Source organism: Sciurus carolinensis, chromosome 1 (genome assembly GCF_902686445.1).
Source record: "Sciurus carolinensis chromosome 1, mSciCar1.2, whole genome shotgun sequence".
NCBI lineage: Eukaryota > Metazoa > Chordata > Mammalia > Rodentia > Sciuridae > Sciurus > Sciurus carolinensis.
The window spans coordinates 171,277,719-171,300,928 of NC_062213.1; the positions used below are offsets into that span (position 1 = coordinate 171,277,719).

A 23,210-nucleotide genomic window follows, 5' to 3' on the forward strand; every position below is an offset into this window, starting at 1 on the left:
TTAGACTGAAGTCTATCTCACTGTTCCATGCATGAGGCAGTCTGATTAGTCACTCAGCCCCTGTGCTTCTGCCACACTGTCCCCTCCTCTGCCTGCCATGACAATTAGATCTACTTGTGCTGCAGTGGGTTTGGGGACTGTAGGACCTGTGATCTGTTAGATGGATATTTCCTGCTGCATTTCAGAGCCCAACATTTCTTCATAACTTCTGCCTTTCCAGACTACATGATCTCAAGATGTCACCCAGAAAATTCCCAGAATTTTCATAGAAATTATCTGTAGAGAGAATCCAATTCAGTGTTTCAGTCCTATCTTATTGTTGGGAAAGCTGGATCCCAGAGAGAGGAAAGGACACATCTGTGCTGTGAGAAATCTGAGTATTTGGGTTTTGTTTTTTTTGTTTTGTTTTGTTTTGTTTTTTTAATTGTGTAGCACTAGAAGGTTGATGTTCAGTGGATGCAGATGGATGGAATCAGTCTAGCTACCAGGACTCAGCAAGGCCTGGAGGCTACCCATACTCTCTTTTGCTGCTCCAGGGATACTCTGAGTTTGAGAGTTAATTTTTATGGATCCAGGGACCACCTAGTTCATCCTCCTACACAAGAGAGGAAGCCTTCTGCAGCTTGCCTGCCAGGAGGTCACTGGCATCCTAGAACATTCCCCTAGAGAGAAAGCTCTCTTCCTGCTTTCCAATGTAGCCTCTCCTGTCACTGCGGAGCTCTGGCCATACAAAAATGTTTTTGTGCAGAAAATATCTGTTGGATTCTTCCTGCGGCCCTGTGCTGACCATGGGGAAATGAAATAGATAAGACCCTGTCAGTGTCAAAGAGTCAGTCTCATCCTCAGACAACTGGAATGCAGTGAGAGGCTTGCTTTGCTCCTCATCCCTTGCTATTGGGAGAGGATGTAGAAGAAGGTTCTTCCAAGACTGGGTGGGGTGCAGTAGGTGGCTATAGAAGGCCACAGCTTAAGGAATTTAGCTGGATTTAGCCAATGAAGAGGAAATGAATAGTGTCTCAGGCAATAGAAGAGTCTGAACAGATTTGGAGTTGTAAGAGGGGCAGGGTCACTCAGGGAACTGAGGGTAGTTTCTCGCTGAACTGCAAAGTGAAAATGTGGCAGGGAGACGTGAGCCTGGAGAGGTAGGCAAGAGTAGGCAGAACCCCGGCCCTACTTCAGGAGGTTCATGGGAGCGCTTTCCAATTGGAGTAACCTGGGGTGCAGTCCCTAAGGCCCTGAGTTGCCATTTTCCTCTGAACTAGGCTCATGGTCTAAAGGAATCATCAAACAAGGCCAGGGTCATGGATTGATTTGACGGGGAGACATCAGCCACATGATCAAACTCTACCTTTCCAAAACTCCTGCACTAAGATACTCACAGTTGCCCACAGATGCCATTTAGGAGCCCAAGGGCAACCCTACACCATCCATCCCACTTATTCCCACCATAACCCCCAATACCCCAACCCAGCCAGTTTTAGCCCAGGACCAAAGACCATTTCACATGCATGAAGAGCATGTATAGGGCCTTCCATGCTTCCTTGAAGGGCAAGCCCACACTGCCCTACACATGTCCTGCCCTGCTCTGTGAATATTAGCTGGGCCAGATAGTTGGATGGGAAGAGAGGGAACAGCCACAGTGAAGTCATATCAGTCTTCCCTGGCCACCAGCTGGCAGAGCATAGGCTCAGAGCTCCTAGAAGTGAGATGCATCCTGGTGTCATTGCCCCAGCATAACCTCACACACAACTGTGAAGTTCCTCACAGTCCTCCAGGAAGGCCAGGGAAGGTCACAGATAAGCCTAGAACCTAGTAGTATAGTGAGCATTAGGTGAACAGGCTGTGATATCTCTGGAAGAGCAAGGCTTTGCAGTCTCCCAGCCCTGAATTTGAGCACTTACCACCTGTGTCACTTGAGGCACATCACTTTACCTCACCAAGTCTCTACAAAGATAGTAAGATTGATTTTGCAGGACTGACTTGAGGATTAAGTTCTTTCACTGCACCCTTGTCAAACATGTATTTGATATGAACCAGGGACATTGCACTAGCTGCTGGGAACACAGCAGCAAACAAGACTGTGTCCACCCTCTCCTCTTGCCCTTGAGTTTATTTTCTAGACAGTGATGTTGGAAAAAATAATCACATGATGGTGGGGTGAAAAGGGCTACAGAGATAAAAAGAGAGACTTTTGTTTTAAGGTATTTAACAAAACATTCTGTAGGTGTCAGTCACCTGTCCTCCACTATGTCATTTGAAATGGACATCTACAATTCCTCAAAGCAGAGGGAAACACAGGGGATGTGAGCCTGCTTCTACCACCTCTTTCCTGTGGGGCTTCGCCTCTTTGAAAGGGAGCTGTCAGTGTCACACTTGCTCTGCTACTCCCTGGTTCAGATGCCCAGTGAACAACTGTGCCCCCGCTGTGGAGGCATCCGTGTGAGCTGCCCAAATCTTGCCCAATGCAGGCTGCATGCTAGAGCTGATTCTCCTCCCACTGCCCAGCAGAGCGCCCCCAGCCCTCATTCACAGACTGTACTCTCCCTTCAGAGCCCAGCTGAACTTCAGCTCTTCCCTGAAGCCTCCCAGTGCAGATTGTCCACTGCCCAATTTGTGGTCACTCAGGGAGCCTGTATGCTGTGCTTCTTGTCTTTACCCAAGGGCCTCACACCCAACAAGCTCTTGCCTATCCTCCAAGCCTCTGCACAGAAGTTTGTGACTGTCCTTCTGTAGCCTTCTTAGTCTCCCCTAAATGTGGCCTTACACCCTTTCTTCTGTTCCACTGTCTTCATCCTAACCCTCATCGGCTGCAGCAGTAATCTTTTATTGCCTCTTTGTGCTGATGGACTGTGAATCACTCAAGTCCACCTATTCCAGGGCTGGCACTTAGTAGATACAGAATAAACTCTCATTCATGGAATAAGACCAGACTTGTCTCTGCCCTCATTGGAGCTAAGAAGGAGATGTGCAGCTACAGAAGCCTACAGAGAGTGGCCGAGGCCTTCCTGGGGGTTGTGGTGATGTCCTCAGAGGCAGATCCACCTGCTCAGCTCTGGGTCATCCCCCTGTCTCTTTCCAAGCCCTTTGTTTACCTCCTTTGTTGTTGCCTTGCTGTTCCTTTGTTTGGATTCTTCTTGAGAAAAAAGATCATCTTTATTCTACTAAACCTAGAATCTAAACCCCCTCTGTAGAGGTTTTTGTATGCATTTAAGTTTTTACTTCATTCATTTCACATTTATGAAGAAAATAGAATTGTACCTATAATGGAAAAAACCTCCAGAAGTAGAGGACTTAATCTCTCTTTTTAAGGGAAACTAATATCATTAATCTTTCTATTTCAGAAGAAATCAGAAATGCCCAAACATAGCTATTTTGAAGAAACGATGATTTCCAAACCTCCTGGAAATCACACAAGCAGTGACTTTTTTGAAATCTTTTCAGAAGAAACTGTATTAGTTCCATTTAAAATAAAACAAGAATAGAAAATCATGTCATTTTATCTCTTTGTTGATCCAATAAACACTTAACAAAGCCCCTTACTTTGTGCCATGATCCCCATTTTGTGGGAAAAGCCACTGGGTAAAAGAGGTTAAGTTCATACACTACAGAATCAGGATTTATACTGGGTTTTTCTAACACTAAATCCACTGCTCTTCCATCAAATCACAACCATCTGTATATAATAATAATAGTGTTTCACATGTTAAATTCTGAAGTTCTCCAGAAGTGAGACTTATTTGATTTGTCCCTGAGTCCCCAATGCTTCTTACAGAGCCTAGATCTTGGTGTGCCATCAGATTGCGTGATACGTGGGTTCATGAATGATTGAAGGAAGAGACAAGCACTACCTTTTATACGCCTTTAAAAGCTTCCTTTACTCAGCTGAGAGGTTTCTCTCCATGGAAGGTATATTTTCCCCAAAATAAACTTCAAGTGTGTGTCAATACCAGAAAGCAAGTGGATCAAAAGGCCTTTCTTTTTTTCCTACTCTTCCCACAAAATGAAAAAAAGTTCCTTTGTTACCTAAAATATCTGCGCCAGTTCGTACAATGCTGTCTCTTAACGCAAGTGCTTATTATTGTGGCTAATTTGGTCACATGTGTTGGAGGGAGAACAATGCCTCAGAAATTTTTTAAAGCAAAACAGCAATCTAAAGCATTTGTTGTAATGAGATGTAAATTGCCAACATCAGGGAGTGGAGCCTACTAAAATCTACAATGAAGTAATTCTCCCTCCCTTAAATTAAAAGCACTAGAGGCCCTCCCTCCTCTCCCCAAAGCAGCCACATGGTTTTTTGTTCCTTTTCTTCCTGATTCTGTGACGCTGAACACCATGCAGTACTTGACTGATTTGTTCCTTCACTCATCTGCCATTTACTGAGCCCCTGGCCTGTTGCTCCTTTAGTCCTGGGCTCTTCCAGAGGCACCAGGAGTTTGTACTGTGGCCCCAGGTAATCCCTACTCAGGCAGGGAAGCTGAGGTCTAGAGTAACTTGCCTAAGGTCATGCAGCTGATAGTCACTCCCAGGTCTGCTGAAAGGTCCCTTTCAAGATGCACCTTTGCTGGTTTTCTTAGCTGCCCTCCTTGCTGAGGCTGAAATCTCAGGGACCTTCCATTTATAATGCTTGGGAGGAAAAGGTTCTTGCAGAGGATGGCCACCAGGCACTAAGGCCCAGGAATAAACAGTGCCGACTGAATAAGACTAGTTTTTTTTCTTAGGAAATTGTTTTCCTTGAGAGCCAGTGATCCCACTACAGTAGCCTCAGTATTTGAGAAAGCGCTATCAATCCCTGAGGAAACCAGCATGAGCATAGGAGACAGGTGGTAGCGGATTGCAAGGACCTGCTTTGTACCAGGCCTGTGCTAGGGACCAGAGGCAAAAGCAGGCCAGCAGGGGCCCTGGCTCACAGAGCCCACAGTTTAGCAGAGACAAAAAGTAAACCCAGAAGTGTGTGTGGGAATGGATGGTGAGGGGTTGATTTACCAAGCACCCACTCTGTGCCAGACTTTAATTTATACTCTTATATATGTGGTTTACTCATTTAATTTTCACTTCTACCTAGATGCAATTGTCATTCCTCCATTCAGGGAAGGCAAGAAGGTTAGAGAGGTTAAATAATTATTTATGTGTAAATTGTATCTTGAAGACAATTTGAACCAGGTGCTAGGTGAGCCCTGGTTTCTGACAAAAAAAAAAAAAAGACACAGCCCCTGCCTGCCCTGAGCCTCACAGTGTAGTGGGAGAGACATACGGAGAAACAAATGGGGGCATCTGATGAGTCTGGTAAGGCAGGAAGGATCTGAGGAGCATGGAGCTCCATCACCTGGGGAAATCACAGCCACCTAAACAGTGGGTGGCCAGCCCTGTGCTTAAACTCAGTGGCAGCTCTGGCTCCAAATCCCAAGCCAAGGGGTGGAGGGGATTACTTATTTCTGTTTGAGGGGACAGGACAGCCTCATGGTGGAGGTGGCATTTGTGTTGGCCTTGAATCACTGGTGGAGCTTGGACAGGTGTACAGGGAGTAGCACAAGCAAAACCTTCCAGGCAGGGAAGAATGGTGTATGAGTGTGGAGAGGGTGAGGCAGGTCACTTTGACTAGAGTGGAGCCTGACTATGGGGAGGGGACCAACAAGGCATGGAGCCAGAGAGGTGACTCACTAGAACCCTGTTCCTTCTGGTGCTCCCGCCCCCAGATGTCCCTCTGTGCATAGTGTGGTGGCACCATCCTGTGTCCATAACTGTAGCCCTCTGAACTGTCCTCTCTCCTGACTCGATGTTCTGATTTCTACTTAGTTCTGATTTCTACTTAGTTCTGATTTCTACTTCTTGGGCTGCAAGAGAGTTTACAAACATTCAAGAGAACAGCTTCTTACCTCTGCCCACAAGCATCCCCACTTAGCAGCAGGGCTTTATTTCAGAATCTTTGCTCCAGCCCATTAAAGACCCCACCACCAACAACTCTCTTTCCCCTCCATGTCATGAAGAATTTACTGAGTCTGACATGTTGCAGGCACTGCCTAGCATCCCAGAGGGAGTAAAACTTTGCTTTTAAAGAGCTTCACAGTCTAACATTTAAAAAAACAGGATGATGAATGCAAATACAATTCATTAGTATTTACAATGTAGAGACCTCTTCTGCAGAGCAAGGCCTCACAAAGGAGGCTCCTGAGCAACCAGGTCCCATAGTCTGACTGGGAACTGGACAGACAAATGTGCCAGCATTTAAGGCCTAGGCTGCAGCACAGAGGCCTGAGATAACAGCATTTGGGAAATCTAAGCAAAAGTGAATATCAGTGAAGAACAAGACATAAACCATGGAGGTTTAGAGAAGGCTGGTTGTCCTGGGTCATCATGTTGAGGGGAGTGAGGAACCTAATCAAGGAAGGATAGGTCATGTGGAAGATCTCCCTAGCAGCCATTCTGGAGCAAAATAGGAGAAACCAGACTCAAGTCATAATTGGACTAGATTCCTTCTTTCATTCGACAACCTTCTCTAGTGGAAGGAAAAGAAGGATTCAGAGGGTCATTGTCTTACCAAAGATGACCTAGAGTTAGCAGCTGCATAGACCTCCTCATCTCAGCCTATTCCTTTTTCCTGTCGCTGAACATCAGAGCAGAAAGAGACCTCAGACACCAACTCAGCCATGTGCTTTAAGGGAAACTGAAGTAATTACCTTTGCCCAGCTCTGAGAAAAAAATCACTCTACTTGTTTGTATCTCAGAGATTCAACTCAAGATCAAGTACAAAGGGGAAACATTGGCACATGTTTTTGAAATTATAGAATTATTAATTCATTGCTGCCATTTTTTTTTCATTTAGCAAATGTTCAGAGAAAACCTACTCAGGGCCAAATGCTAGGAACAAAAGGAAAAATTAGAGGTGGGCCCAGCCCTTGAATAGGTCACAGATAGTTGAGAGATACTATTAAAATGATTATACTATTAGACCTTCACTCTGCCACTTTGCATCTGCAGTTGGTTTACCTGTGATAACAATTGAAACATGTCTGAGCCAGGAAGGCAACCCGAATTCTCTCTACCAAGATGAAGTGAGCTCTTCCATCAGCACCCTAGCCATCTTGCTTTCAGCTGTGTGCAAAGTTCATTTTTAAATCTGTGGAGACTACACAAATTCTACCTTGCAAGTGACTGCTGCCAACAACTCAGGATTGATATTCTCATTCCAGGAAGCCCTGTCATGAGAAATTTTAGTTATAAAACCACCAACATCTTCTCTAGACCAACCAAAGTCTAGGATATGGCAACTGAATATAGAGTTGCAACCTGATCACTGCACAATGATTTAGTATATAAGGAGCAGTTGTTCACTTGGTTAGGATAAAAGAAGGTTGGACTCTGAATTGATCAGTTACTTAAGTTATATGCACAGCCATATGTAGGTCCCTGATCCCAGTCAACTCCTGAAATATTTGCATAGGGACAATTTTTAGCATGCTAAACTCTGTTGGCTTTTGGAGTGGTTCTTCCACAAAAGTCAATCAAGTCATTTGGTTTTATTTACCCATTTTCATCCTGTTTCTCTGCCCTTCAGTAATCAAGACACAATAGGTGATTTAAAAAAAAAACCACCCCATCATTTTTAAAAACTGATGGAGGTACCACCATTTATCTAGCTTCCTTTCACTGTTTAAACTTCACATAATTTGCCTTGATTGCATTAAAATAAAAATCAGAGTAGCTGCTGGATCAAGCAATCAGGGAGCTTAATCTGTATTGTATTTTAATTTCTTGGTTGGAATGTTCTAGTCCAGTACTAGGGACTAGGGCGGGGGAGGCCTTTGTACCTCTTCTTGTAGTTTTCCTCACCTTCTTTCTTCCACTATGGCAGGAATGGGGTTTGGGGCAAGTATATGATTTGCATTTTCTAGTAATTACCATTCTCTTTCTTCAACACAGTCTGAATAGAACCTCTTTGCTGTACAGGAAGTTGAATCCCCTGCCTTTCCATGTAAACAATGATACCCTAGAAGACTGCTCTTCGTTCATAATTAAAGCCTAGAAAGTCCATTCTTGTCTTCCAATTTTCTACCTTTTCCCTTGTGACATTCATATCTCATTATTTTCAAGTCGGGGTTTAAGTGTAGTGCCACAGACAAAAATAAGCTAGCGTGATTTTTCTTGTGCCACCGTGTGCTGATAGATGCGTAGTTAAAAATATTTGCCTTTTATTTTCCTTGGAGTTCTAGACAGATCTCTTTTCTTAACTGCCTAGGTCCCGCCATTGACTTGGAAAAAGTAAAGTCAGAATGTCTCGAGCCAGAGCCGGAGTTACGGAGCACTTTCAGTGAGGAAGCAAATACGTCGTCCTATTACCCCGCTCCTGCGCCTGTCATGGACAAGTATATCCTAGACAATGGCAAGGTAGTGTTTTAAGCTCAATATCCATTCCCTGCAAGTGTTTGTTAGTCAGAGTAAAGATGGAGAGTATGGTGGGAGCTTTCCAAAGCACAGCTTGACCATTGGCCTCCTGGCCTAGCCCTGAGTGACTATTTGTGTTATAACTAGGGTAGGTTTGCTGGGACTTTTTCCATTTTTAAAAAAAAAGTTTTGGGCCAAAGCAACTGTAAAATTAACTGACATTTTAAAATAACTTATTAGTAGAAAGATTAAAGATTCCCATGATACTTTGATGAAACTTGTCCTATCTTCCTCTGAAACCACATCCCTAAGTTTATAAGGTGAAATAGAAATAAAATACCTTATTTACAGAGTCTAACTCACTATATATTCATTCACCATTTACAAAGTATATTTCCCAGCCCCATGCTAGATACCAGGGACAGGGGTGAGTAAGACAAGCTCCTATTCCTAAGCTGCCTTTCTGCTATGTATTCAGCAGTGCTGAGCCCACAGACTAGGGCCACATATCACTCCTCAGCTTTTCTTGTATGACCCTTGAAAACAAATCATGAAAGAAAACTAAAGCAGTAATTGTAATTGTATTGATACAGGGATGAAAAGTAACAGAATAGACTTTAGAAATCTAAAAGTTACACAAATATAGCACAGGGCAGGAGAAGAACCCATTCTAACAGCCTTCTATCATCCAAATGAATTCATCTTTGAAGAAGTCTGTCAGAGCCCTTTGTCTAGGCCTGGTAAAATTCAGCTTTAGTGTGATATTCTCTGCTACCACAGCATGCGTTACAGATATCACCACTCCTTCTCCCCAAAGACTCATCTGTGTCAGTTCATTTTTCTTGCCTCATGCTTCAAAAGGTCTCTGTTTATCTGGTATTGTCCCCTGGTGCATTGATGAGAAAGAAAAGGTTGTTTGATTTGGGTTTGTCCAGATATATCCCTGCAACTGGCCAACCTGAGCCAAAGCAAATATTGTCAAGTTGAGGGAATGAAACTTGTTACTCTCCAGGGCTGTCTTGGACATACTGTTATTCCCTGCATCTTCCACTGCATACTTCCTCCCCTGTGGGGGCAGGACTGGTGGGCCAGGCCACAGGCCTTGCCTTGTTCCACTCAACAGGCCTTCAGAGTCAGCTTTGCCGAGGAGAGGTAGGGTTGCCCAGTGAAAGGGGCAGCCTGGAGCCTGAGTGTGTAGCATTACTCTACCTCTGTCCTACTTGTGCAACCTTGGGCAGGTCCTTCGCCTCTCTGGGCCTCAGATTTCTTCTCTGTGAAAGTTGGAAAGGATTGATCTCTCCATAGCCCTTTTTTGTGTATCTAAGTTTGGTGAACCTTCTCCAATTGAAGATAAAAGAAGAGAGGACTGTTCTGTGTTTGTTGATTTCCTTTGAGTCAGGACCACCTTGTGGAGTGATTAGAGAGTTTTTCTTAATGTGGCTTCCTCATAAAATCTATTTCTCTCTTGCTTTGAAATCTTATGGGCAGTTTGAGAGTATTGCAGGGGCCCACTTGCAACAATAGCATTCTTACTCAAGAACATGGGTCTCTCAGACCTCATTTAATTCCCAGTAATTGAATGACAAATATTGAAAATGCTTATTTTGTTTTTTTATCAGCATGTTGCTATAAAACATACCTGGTTTTTCATTGCAACTAACTTGTCGTCAGGTAAAGAGATTTATTCAGGGAGAGGAAAGGAAGCAGACAAACTTGCAATGAATGCCAGTTTCCCAGAGCAGTGGTTCCAGCATCTCAGAAGTGGTCCCCATTGCTCTTGACTCTGCTCTCTCCTGACCTTCCTTCTCTCTGTGACCAGAGGTCTTAATCTCTGCGAGGAGACTGAATCTGGAATGGGATCCATTTCCTATTAGGTAATGAGTTATATCCCATAGAGCATTTTTCAAAGAAATATTTTGATCAAGTTGCATCCCACCAGATGCTGTATTTTTAATAACATCCCTGACAAATAAATGCTAACATTTTGGTCAAGTAGCATACATGGTTTGCATGAATAGGGCTTGCCACACAAGTGACTTTCTGATTCTGATTCTGATTAAGTGCATTGCTTTTCTTGTCTGAGATATTTTATTTCAAAAATTCATTGAATCATAAAGCTGCAAAGACAATTAAAGTTTAAATAGTCTAATTTACATGTAGTATGGATAGGAAACAGATTCACAGAAAGGACTTACTATGATTATGCAACAAATTAGGGGCAGGCAGAAACTGGAAGCCAGATCTCCTGCTTCCTGGGACAGTGCTCTTTCCAGTCTATTCTGATATGTGCACATTACTCCAGGTGACCCTGAGTTTGCTGACTGCAGGAACCCTTGTCTCAAAGGCCCCAGCGTAGACCTGTGATTGGTCTTCCCCAGGGCCATTTCTTTTTGTGCTATAAAGTTGACCTTGTACTTAAACGAATGTCAGGAAATATTTTCTTCCTCAAGGAACAGCAGCTCATCAGAATAGAAAAACAGTACCATTAAGACACATTAAATGTGCCCATCAGCTTCTTACTGCTTTGTGTTCAGATTAGTCCCATTAACTTTGTAGGGATAGGAGAGTTAGGGCCTTGACCCCTCCTTAACCAAGATGTGCTAAGTCTGGTGCTTAAGGTTCTAAGTGTCTAGAAATGCAGAAAGGATGCATCTTATCTTTGGAGAAGTTAAGAAGTGTTTCCTTAGTTTTAGATGGGGGTTTGAAAGATTAGTAGGCTTAAGACAAGAAAATGGAAGGGAAGCATTCATTCCTGGACTGGACAGCGATGTGACATGAGCAGAGAGAAACCTAGGTAGCAGGCAGAGGGCAAGGATTTAGCACTTTCTGGATGTGAGCCGTCCTTCTGACATTTATTTCAGATCCTTTAATGCTCAAACAACTCTGAATGAGGTGACAATCTGCCTAATGTACAATTGAAAAAAGTAAGGCTTAGAAGAGTAAAATGGTTGGACCATGCTCACCAGCTAGTAGTCAAAAGAGACAGGATCCACACCCAGGGCAGGTGACTTCAGAGAACATCCTCTTTCTGTTACTGCACACTGGAAGTAGAAGAGGTGAGCAAGTTCAGAGCTTATAGAATGACGGTCATAGTAGGGAAGGTAAAGGTTAGTAGGTAGAATGGAGATGAGATCCTTATGGGCCTTTAAAGCCAGGCTGAGAAGGTCAGATCTGATGTGACAGGAAACAGGGGCCATTCATAATTCCAGAGGGTTGACATAAAAACAGAATTGAAAGACCACTGAAGTCATGTAGCAAAAGAAGGAAAGCAGTGTTTTAGGGAAATTAATGTCAGTGATTACGTGCTGGTGAGCTGGAGGAAGCATCAACTCAGGCAAGAAAGCCAGTTTAGCCTGTGGTTTTTATTCTGGTTTCTCTGTTGGCTGTGGCCAGCTGCACTGGGGGCGGGAACAGGAGTGACTGGCAGGTGCAAAGGGAAACTCAAAAGAAAAACAGAACATAGGTGTGTTAGGTCTGGCTATTTTCAACCACATCAGCACCACCATGACATGGGAGGCAGCAGGGAAGACCAGGGAAGTATGCTTTGGGTCATACACATTTGGGTTTGAATCTTGATTTCAAAACTTACTGATTGTATGTCCCAGGAAAAGTAATTTAGTCCCCCTAAATTCCTGTTTGCATCTGTGAAATAGGATTAATAGTTTCTACCTATTTGCATCTCTTAAAGTTATTAGGAGGATTAAGAAAATTGAGTTTACCATAGGTACTGAAAAAATATTAATTCTCCTTTCTTTCTGGAACACTGGCTCTGTCATTTCTCGTTTAATCAATTAAAAGATTATGGGAAAACAAAGCCCAGGGTAGAAAAGAGAAGAGATGTTTGAAAAACTGAAGTTGTCTTCCATCTCTAATGTTTTCTGTTTCAGAGTTTAATTCAAAGTTCTTGTTTTCCCCTTATTTCAGGAAACTTGTGTGGGTGGCTCCAAGAGTGTCATCAAGGGAGATGATGCAGGGTCCCACAGGAAGCAACAGGGAGCTTGTGCCCAGCATGCCTGATGTAGCACAGACTACCCACCTACAGTTTGAATGGCAGCAAAAAAGGCCAAAATTTGACCTTGGAGTTGGTGTTGCCTAGCCAGCCCCAGGCAGCCCATCCCACTGGAGGGTTGCTTATCTTTCTGGGCTGATGAACTGATTTGCAATACTGAAGTTCACAACACAGAGGCCAGGTGGTTCTGGTTATCTGATCACCTGGGAGGTCTGATCTGAATGATTTTTTGAGCAAAAGGAGACAGGCAGATGTGGCAGGTGGATTGTTTGCTTACTAATAGCTGTGGGTGGGCTGTTACTAATTTTTTTCTTTTTGAAAAACCTCAGTAATTGTTGGAGGAAGAAGTGTTGCTTGCCAACCTGTCTGCCCATCTCGGTGCCCATATTCCTCATGAGTCAAGCCTCAGTAGAAAGAGCTTTAATCATTTTTGAGCCATTGGTCTTGCAGTCTCCCATCAGTGTGGGTGTGTGTATAGTATCTCAGATCAGGAAATCCCCTGACCATGCAATAGTGATGACCTGCAGGTCTTTCTGAAAACAGGGACCTTTGGCACAGCCTTTTCATGCTCCTTAGAAAGTTTAGCTCATTAGCAGCTACCTCCCCTCCATCCCACAGAGGCCATTTTCTCCCTTCCTAGACTCAGCAGATGCACAACATAAATGACAATGTCAAAGTCAAAGCTATTTTTTATATGATTGTTAGTAAGTGTTGTGCAAGTTGTTAAAATAGCTAGAAAGGAGAACAAATTTTAAAGCTTGTCGCTTATTGCTAGATCATAGAACACAGTAACTTACTGGCTCTGCACTTCACCTTTCAGGCTGCTGCCCTTAAACAGAGCCTAAGATTGTGTTCTGTTCTGTGTGCTGTCAAAATAAACAGGGTACATTGTGGTTATGTTTACTTTGTTAAGATCAGAGGTGCTCTGAACCAGAAGGTTGAACTTTGAGATGAAACCCAACTCTCCCACTTTGTAGGGTGGGAAAACCAAAGCTCAGAGAAGGGGAAGGGCTATACAACTTCTCTCCTTTGGCAGCAGAGAGTGAGCTCTGGCACTGGAGCCAGCAGGGTTGTCAGATTCAGCTGAGTTGAAATTACCTAGGGAGCTTTAAACTATCTTGCTGCCTGGGCCACCCTCAGACCAAATAAATCATCTCTGGGAGAGGAGACCCAGGCACCAGTGATTTTTATAGCTCTCCAGCCCGGAGTAGGAGGAGATGTCCCAGCCTATTCACATTGAAGGGAGGCTGGTCTTTCTTGTGTGACACAGAAAAGAGTAGAGCATGTGTGTCCTGACCCTGAGCAGCCTGGCCATGGCAGGAGTGTAGTTGAGAACTCCAACTCTGTTACTTCCTAGTTGAGTGACTTCCAGCAAGTTACTTCACCTTGCTGAACCTGGATTTTCCACCTGCATAGAAAGTGGCACCATAACACCTTCCAACCAGGGTGGCAATGAAGGTTTGAGATCCTGAATATAAAGTAGTAGAACAAGGCCTGGCACAGTAGAGGTATTCAGTAGATGATAGCTATTATCATTGCCCGTAAAGAGCGTTAATTTAGGATCTGTGACATGAATCCCTTACAGTGGTGCAGCAATGCATGGTAAAGGACAAAGGCAGCCTCCAGCTGCCCTCCTGTCACACTAACAGGTGTGGTGTTCTTATCCCTTTCAGGTCCATCTGGGAAGCGGGATTTGGGTTGATGAGGAGAAATGGCACCAGCTACAAGTAACCCAAGGAGATTCCAAGTACACGAAGAACTTGGCAGTCATGATTTGGGGAACAGATGTTCTGAAAAACAGAAGCGTCACAGGAGTCGCCACAAAAAAAAAGAAGGATGCAGTTCCGAAGCCACCCCTCTCGCCTCACAAACTAAGCATCGTCAGAGGTAGTCACTGAGGGTAAACGCAATGCTGGGATGTGGTCCTTCACCCAGTCGGGAATGTGTAGGCACAATTCAATTCAACCAACTTCCTGCAGCCCCTGTGTGCCTGGCTGTGGGCAGAGCACAGGAACTCAGAGCATATAACCCCAATGTTCCCCCAAGAGCTCACATTGAACAGGGAAAATGACTGCAGACAAGTACAATTCAAGGAGTCAGCACACAGGAGATAGACAGATAGATAATCCTGAGAGTCCTCAAGAGAGGAGAAGGAACTTAGCTGGAAAGCCAGGGAAGAATTCCAGGAAGGTTCCTGCCTTCATTCCTCCTCTCTTCCCACTTTCTTTGTTCTTTCTTCCCTCTCTCCCACTTTCTCTCCATTCTTTCACCAAGCTCTTATTCTTTGGGTTTTGATGACACAAAGAAGGACGTAACATAGTGCATCTATAGGAGGCTCACAGTCTGGTGTTGAAGATGAACAACTGGTTACTGTGCAGACAATACAAAGCATAGAGACAGTGAAATAGGGCAGAGAGAATATGGTAATTGCTAATTATTTTGAGCACTTACTATATTTCAGGTTCTGGTTTTTCTTTTAATGATTCTGTCTTTTAAAAAAACACTTTTGTATATTAACTCATTACCCTATCATCCTCTTAACAATCATACTGTTGGTCACCTATTGTCCCTGTTTTACAGGTAAGGAAACTGAGGCACAGAGGTGTTAAGTAATAACCTACCTGGGTCATACAGCTAGCAGGAGTAGCCAGAGTCCAGGGCAGCAGGACTGGCTTCAGCATCTGTCCTCCTAGTCCCTCTTCTGCAAGTGACCCCGTCTGCTGTGTTTTGCTGAAGAGAAAAAAACAGCACATGCATTTAAAGCAGACCCTGCATGTTGGCAGGAAGAAGGCAGCAAACATGCCCATGAATATATCAGACAGTTTTGGGTACTTGGAACTTTGTTTATGTGATAGGACAAAGAGGGCGGCATCATCTAGGTGGTGGGGGGAGGAGAGGAGGCTGTATTGAAGATGAGGAAGAGGTGGCCCTATGAGGGAGAGAATACATCAGAATAAATAGCAGGAGCAAAGATGAGAGGCAAATGGGGTGAGCAAGCTTAAGGGGCAAAGTGGCTGGGCAGTTGAGAGTGAGGTCGGAGGTGACCTGGAGCTGGTTTCGTAGGGCTCGAAGGCCACACTAAGCAGCCTGGGTTTACACTGGAGTGACGGTGAGAAAGCTCAGTCAGAAGACTGACTCTGTGCTCTGGAGGAGAGGCGGTGCTCCACAGACCAAGCAGTGGAAGTAGAGAAGAATGGCCAGGTGTAGATAGATTGGGAGGTGGAGACAGCAGAACACAGATTAAGTGACCAGCCGAGATCACAGCTGCAAGGTTTCAGAGTCCAGTTTCCAACTCACACACCCTGCGCACATCCTGACTCTCTTCTGGGGCTTTTCTGCTGTTACACAGCTGCCTCCCTTGCCCAGCTGGCTCATGATTAATTGATTTAGGCAGCCACTTATTTTTAGATAATCAGAGCTAACCTTTAGTCTGGCTGCTGTCTGAAATGATGAAGCCTGATTTAGGAGGTCACCCCAAGAAAGGGGCCTTCCTGAAGAGGTGGCCCTGCCTCTCTTGATAGGTGACTGATCTCTGGTCTGCTACACTTGTTGGAATGTGACTCAGCAGGTCCCAAGTGCCTTTGGATAAGTGACTGTCCCTATCATTGTCATGTTGTGGTATAAAATCATCTGCTGTGTGTCTACCTTAGGTCCCAGGAACATATATGATTCTCCATGTCTTCACTGCCCATCACAGTAACTGGCACTCAGTAAATGAGGTTTGAAAAAAAGAAACACCAAGACTGCAAGCTGATCCCTGACCAACCCTTGGTGTGATATTTTGTAAATCACTTTCCCTCCACATTTTAGTTTCCTCAGCTAAAACTTACTTCTAAAGAGGTCAGGAATTGTATCAGTGAAATACACCTCAGCTCTGTGACTTGGGGGCCCTTATAGACTCACTGCCACGTTCTCAGAGTTTCCCTCCCTGATTCACAACCCTATTTTCCAAGCCTTCTTTAAGTCTTCTCTACTTTTTCTAAACATGATTCCATACTTGTCTCTCAAAAGATGTCCTTGTCTTTTCCTTCACAGAAAAAAGTAAAAGGAATTTCCAGTTTCCAGCAACTATACCTACAGACTTGACTGCATCCCCACCATTCTTCTGCCTCATGTCCCAGAAAGAGAGTTTCCTTGTCTTCTTTGGAGTGAGCAATTGTCTCTATCCGGGCTCTGTGGCCCAGTCCACCTGCCTACCTAATACCTCTTCCTCCAATTATGCTTTCACTTTCCTGGCTCCTTCCCAGCATGGCTTGCATTTCTCTCAAAAGCAAACCACGCAGAGACCACTTCCCTCACCCAACTGCTGCCTTGTCTCTCTTCCTGTGTGTCTAGACTTCTTGAAAGCCACGTCTACACTCACTGTCTGTGTTCACTGGGAAAGCCCCGGCCATTTGCCTTCCACTTCCAGCTGTCTGCCTGATCCATTTTCAGCAGTCACTGGGAAATGACTTCCTCATTTCCAAATCCTAGGCTCCAAATCCAGAGCTATTTCTCACCTTCTCACCAGCAGGATGTGACAGGCCACCCGTCCTCCACTCAGAAACCTTCCCTGCAGGCATGCTCTGGGTTTCTTCCCCTCAGGCTCCTCAGTCTCTCAGGCTACCTTCTCTTCCTGTGCCCTCTCCGCTGTCTCCACTCCTCTTCCCGCTCAACCTGCCGTGCTTTCCTCTGCTGATCTCCTCACTTCCCATGGGTCCCATTGCTTTTAGTGTGCCCTCTGCCCTCACTTGAAAGCCACACTCCTTCCCCATACCTGCTCATCTGGCCTCTGGTAACTCCTCTGCTGTCTTCTTGAACCACACCTCCCACCATGCAGTAACCACAGAGGCCTTCATCCAGCTCCTTCTGTTCCTGCTGCTCATGGTGCCTTCCTCCTGATCTGCACAGCCTGTCTCCTCATCACTCAGAGAGACCCCTCCATTTCTTTCTGTTGCATCATGCTGCTTAAAGACTCTGCATAGCCTTTCTCATTTACTTGTTTACTTGACACTTGTCTTTCTTCTCCACCTCCATTAAAATCTAAGCTTTATGAGCGTCTTGTTCAGGGCTAGCTACTTAATAAATATTTGCTGAATCAATGAAGGATGATTCCCAAGTCTATATTTGACCTCAGTTCTCACTTCTGCCTTCCTGGCCCACATATCCAGGTGCCCACTAGTGGACTCCTTGTGACATGACATTGACCAAACTGCACTTCTCACCACTCCCTCCACTACCTTTTTTTTTTTTTTTTCTCCTTGAAGGCTTCTGCCCCTTCTATGTTCCTCATCTTGGTGAATGGTGCTGCCAGCCAGGGACCCAGGCCTCACCCTTGCCTCTTTGACATGCATCCCTCTCCTTCTGTCCTGCCCCTGAAATACCTCTTATACCCTCCACTTCTCATATCCACTGGCCCCACATAGTCAGGGGCACATGCTGTCTGTCTCCTCTGCACTTCTCCAGCGGCTTCCAGAATCCTTTCCCCATTATGTAACCAGATTGATATTTCAGAAACCAGATATGATCCCTTTACCACCGCCTTGTCACAGTCAGTGCCTGTGCTCATTATTAAAGGGTAAGCTTCTTAACACATCATAGAAGCACCTTCACAGTCTGGCTTCAGGCTGTATCTCCAACTTTATTTTTCAGCTCTATTGCCCTTGAACTCTTAAGTTATTACCAGAATGCCTTCCTTGAGCAAGCCTTGTTCCCTCTCACCTTGGGGAATCTGCAAGTGCTATTCCTGGTGCCTGGAACACAATCACACTACACCCCCTCCACCGCCCTGCTTTGCCCAGCTTGCTGCTACTCACCACCCAGACCTCCAGGTCTGCTCCAGTGAACTTCTTCCAGGAGGCTATTCCTGACCTCTGAGGGTGGTGTCTTCTTCCTTCCTGTGTCCATGAACACCCAGTACCTACCTGACTCTCTCCCCTTCTTCTCTGCCTCCTAGGAGCTTGTCTGCAACCCCTTAGAGCCTGGCACACTTGCCCAGGGCCATATACCTGATCAGAGTCAGTCTGAGCAGAGCTGGAGTTTCAGGCCTTGTGCTGCCAGCAGAAGTTTCTTGTCTTACTGAAATACGCTACTTATTTATTTATTTGTGCTACAACTAGACTGGTTTGAAGTTTTTGTCCCATCCAACCATATGATCACTGTTTTTAGCCTAATTATTTTAGCTATTCCAGATTGCATTTGACTGGTTCTTTCCATGAAAGCTATCTAACTGGATTTGGATAGTTTGTATTTATTTTGTATGATTTTATAACATTTAGTCACGTTTGCGTGTAAAAATGGCCAATGCCTTTACACTCAGGGGTGGTAGGGATTTCCTCTTCTCTTTGATGTTAAAATCATTCCTTACTGGATGGCAGAGGGATGGGGGAAAACTGACTCTGCCTTAGAAAGATGAAAGCAGGAGGCTGGAGTAGAGTCTGACTCTCACGACCAGCTCCAGAATGACAGTTAAACCTTATTAAGGTCCAATGACCTTTTGCAGTGTGTCTGAGTTTCTAAATGAGCCTCAGCATTGCGTTCTGGTTAATTTTTATAACTTTTTTAATAGGACACATTAGCACTGTTATAAACCTTGTTAATTAAGCAATAATCTCAAATGCTCTCTCACAGAGGGAGACATTCCCGGCAACTGCAGGTGATTAATAACTAGAGTCTAACAAAAGCCTTTTAATCAACCTGAGGGGCTGTGCAGGGTGGCTACCCTCAGGAAATGAGAACAATTGGAATTCTGTAGGGGCCCCCCTGAGAACTCTCCTTCATTTTCACCCTTCTCTTTCTGTCTCTTCTCTGACTCGTGCTAGTGGCTCTGAGGCCCGGGGACGCACTGTCCTGCCTTCTGCTTCTCTCTCCTGCCCTTATGACTTTATAGGCAACTATAGCAAGTGAGAAGAATCTCTTGAGATTACCTAGTTTGACATCCCAGTTTCATGGATGCTGAGACTGAGATCCAGAGAGGGTGCGCATCGAGGTTGCACAGTATCCAGGGTCAGAGCCATGCCCGAGCACCTGAACCTCTCAGCATAGTCTGTTGTCCTCATCTTGAACTTGGTGGGTTCACATCCCAGCAAGCTCACCATGAGTGCTTGTGTATTCCTGGCCCCGGGCTGGAGAGGCAGTGCCAAGTGTGGTCATAGTTTGATTAGATCGTGATCAGGTTTTCCACAGAAAACCCAAAACAGGTTTGGGAGCATAGTGTTGTAGGTACAGTGAGGTTTCCTAACTCAGTTTGGTAGTTTCCTAGAAGGCTGCAACTGGAAGAAGGAGTCGGTCTCGGGTAGGTGAAGAGCAGAGCAAGGGTCTTCTGGGCAGAGATGAGCAAGTACACTGATTTGTGGGATAACGTGGAATGGAAAGGAACTGTAGGTGGATATAGCAAAAATGGGGTGGACGAGACATAGCCCCCTATCTTCTTGCTTCTTAGTCCTTATGGAAAGGCCAAGACAAGATGAACTGAAGATTGGGAGTGGTCAAGAAGCAGTGGAAGGCAATTAAAAACTTTTAAAGGCATCTCTGTGCAAAACCCTTCTCAGTGGGGAGGAAAGAGTGGCCCAGAGAAAGATGGTTCATAGCACAAGCACCTGCAGCCTAGATGGCAGCAGGAGGCAGGATAGCTCCAAGTCCAGGAAAGGCAGAGTGTGGGGAGGCGGCAGAGCTTCTGCCCTGTCTGCCTTTCTGCAGGCCTCAGCCTTCTCACATACATCTGGAGGGATTAGCACAAGGTAGTCTCTATGATCCTTCTATTGTTAACACTCTGTGTCCTGTCTGCTCTGAGCTGGCTTGGTAAATACAGGATTTTGCTTATTCTCCATTTCAGTTTCTTAAGATTGAAATGCCATTCCTATTTTACAGGTGAGGAAACTCAGAGCTCAGAGAAGTTAAAGATTTTGCCCGTGATTACACACCCCACCCACACCCCAGTCGTTTTATGACATCTTAGGTTTCCCTGGAAAAGCTTTTCTTTATTCATTCAATACATTTTTTTTAATCTTGCTTTGCCCTCTTGGAATTAAAAATTATATACACATAAAATAATCAGAATAACCCATGCAGGTGTAGTATTCCTTATAGTTTGGAAAAGGCTTATAAAATGTTTACCCTGAATACCTCATAGCATTCTTAAGAAGGATATTCTATAGTTTGTCCTCCCTTGTTTATGAAATAAGCAATCTAGGGCAATGACTTGTACCAGGTCCTCAGGTTCAGAGACCAACTGTAAATCAGTCTCTAATCAGGCCTTTTCTGGGGCTGACTTTTTGCTTCATCATAGCAAATGACAGACTCAGCAAGAAAGTAGCCATCCTCAGCCTCACTGATAATCACCACAAAGAGATACCACTTCACACCTACCAGGTTATCAAAACCTTAATAATGTGACAGTTCCAAGTGTTGGGGAAACTAGCACTTGCATATATTACTATTCCAAATGTTAGTCAGCACAACTGCTTTGGAAAACAATTTACCAGGCATCACCCAGCAAAATTGAGTATGCACACACCCCAACTTTTAGCAATTCCATGCCCTGGCCAATACTTGCATGTATGCCCCTAAGACATGTGTGAGGTTATTGGTAATTGGGAAACCAAGTATCCATGGACAACAAAATGGATAAACAATGTGTGATTCGGTCATATAATAGAACATCACTCATCAATGGCAGTGAATGCTCTATAGCCATATTCTCCAACATGTGTAAATCTCACAACTGTAACATTGAGTAATAAAAGATAAAAATTAAAAATAAAGTCAGAAAGGCATATAGAGATGGGGACATTTATAAAAAGACTGAAAATTGAAAAAATATATATGTTATTTAAGGATATATACCAATGTTAACACCTAAAGAAAAGAAAAGCAGACATTTCAGGAGTGTGGTTACCTCTGTGAGGGAAAGGAGAGGAGAGGGCTGGGGAGGGACATCCAGAGGTTTTAGAAGGACCCTTAATGTCCTGTTAAACTAGGTGGTGGCATGTAGATGTTTTACCATTATTTTTAAAGTATAAATTTGTAATGTATTCCTACTCTTTTCAAAGTACATTTTATGGTGTGAATTTTAAACTACAGCTATGCAAGGGAAGTATGTCAGGAGGCACCCCCCCCAAAAAAAAAGATTTGTTCTTGAATTCACCATTAATCCTTGGCCTTCTTGTTTCTTCTCTCTGTCTAGAGTGTTTGTATGACAGAATAGCACAAGAAACTGTGGATGAAACTGAAATTGCACAGAGACTCTCCAAAGTCAACAAGTACATCTGTGAAAAAATCATGGATATCAATAAATCTTGTAAAAATGAAGAACGAAGGGAAGCAAAATACAATTTGCAATAAACTTTGGATTTTTCATAAAGCCTTTGTGTTTTTCTTATGCGGCATGTGCTTTGCAGAACACAGTGCCGTCTGAGTCAGACTCCAGTGTGCATGCTGGTATGCAGGCAGGGATCCCACAGAGTTCTGGGGTCAGCTGCTTGTTCTTCACTTGGACTTCCTACTCCAGAGAAGGCACAGGGATTTGCTGAGACTTGGGCAGCAGACCTGCCACCGCCAGTGTGGTTGTGGGTATGGGAAAGCACTGTGTCCAGAGGGCCGGAGAGCATCTCTGAGCTGCCTATCCCTTGACTGGGATTTGAACTGATATTTTTACCATCCAAAGACTTCTATCTCTGTTCCTCTATTTTGTTCTATAATAAAACTTCATGAATTCTTGGTGTAGACAATCATTATCCTCATTTATTTAGAATATTGAGTGTATAGTTAGGTATGTCATATGGCCTGGAATGTCCTTTCTTTCACAAGAGAAACCTTCAGTGTGAAGGAGAGAAAACTCATAGGGGATGTGGTTGCTGTCTGTGGCTTTGAAGGGCTGTCTCAAAAGCAGATTACTTTCTCTGATTTCAAAAGTCTGATCTTGGACCAATCACCTCTCTCAAGATGATGGGCTTTCCTGATAATTTACACCAATCTTGGCAAAGATGGGGTACCAGGGGGTGACAGTGTTAGATGTGGTGCAGGGTTGCAGTCAGGAAGTAGGGGCAATGAGCAGTTTGTTCATCCTATTTCTATCTCAAATGATCTTTCAGGTTACATAATTTTTACCTCATTCTTTATTCAGTCACTGAGTCTCTAAGGTGTCTGGCACACCTTTTGGCAAACCACACTCGTTCTTCCTGTTGATTTACACTTTCCTTTCTGTAATGCCTTCTGAAATAAGCATGGTATTTTGGAAAGGGCAAGAGCTTTGGACAGACGCTTCTAGGTTCCAAACCTAGTTTCCCCCTGCTTGTTTTGGACTTAACCGAACCTCTCTGTGTTTCTGTTTACTATTCCGTAAAAAGAAGCTAATACCTACCTTGCAGAGTTGCTGTAAGGATTAAAGATAACATATAAAGTACTAAATAAATGTTGACAGTTTTCATCCTTATTTCTGATTGTTGGCTTTTAGTCAGTGATTGGAAAACTATGTCCTCTAATTTTTCTAATGATTTATCTCCTAATTAATGGTCTGTAAGCAAAAACTCAGGTCACTGGGGTAAGTAGGGAAAGTAGCTGCCACTTTAAAACCCTTTATTTCAATAATTAAATAATCCTTTGTCATGTGAACTATTGTATGCTCACTGATAGCATGTAGAGACAAGAATTTCCTCTTATGATATTTTCCTAGCTTTCTTCAAAATACCAATGTAGATTGGGCCAATCACTCAAGGTCTCAGCATCTTTATCAGTATAGTGAAGAAAATAATGCCTACCCTATGAACTATATCAATAAGTAAGAAGAATAACAACAGATTGTGAACCAGGACTTTTCTAAGTGCATAACATAGGGCAATTCATT

The 23,210-nt window shown here is 44.1% G+C and overlaps 1 protein-coding gene across 4 annotated transcripts in view; it reads left to right on the forward strand.

Annotated features, from left to right (window-relative positions):
* The window catches only part of LOC124985227 (BEN domain-containing protein 5), a 1,510,890-nt gene that overhangs the window by 1,295,775 nt on the left and 191,905 nt on the right, over nucleotides 1-23,210 (forward strand). For 3 of the 4 annotated variants that reach the window (XM_047553787.1, XM_047553806.1, XM_047553813.1), the window contains 3 exons: nucleotides 8,234-8,382; nucleotides 14,062-14,275; nucleotides 21,552-22,098. The exons of the other annotated variant lie outside the window; for it this stretch is intronic. In XM_047553787.1, coding sequence (XP_047409743.1) covers nucleotides 8,234-8,382; nucleotides 14,062-14,275; nucleotides 21,552-21,709 — 521 coding nt within the window. In that variant the 3' untranslated portion in view covers nucleotides 21,710-22,098. Of the gene's footprint in view, nucleotides 1-8,233; nucleotides 8,383-14,061; nucleotides 14,276-21,551; nucleotides 22,099-23,210 lie in introns of those variants that run through there. 4 annotated transcript variants of the gene reach the window in all.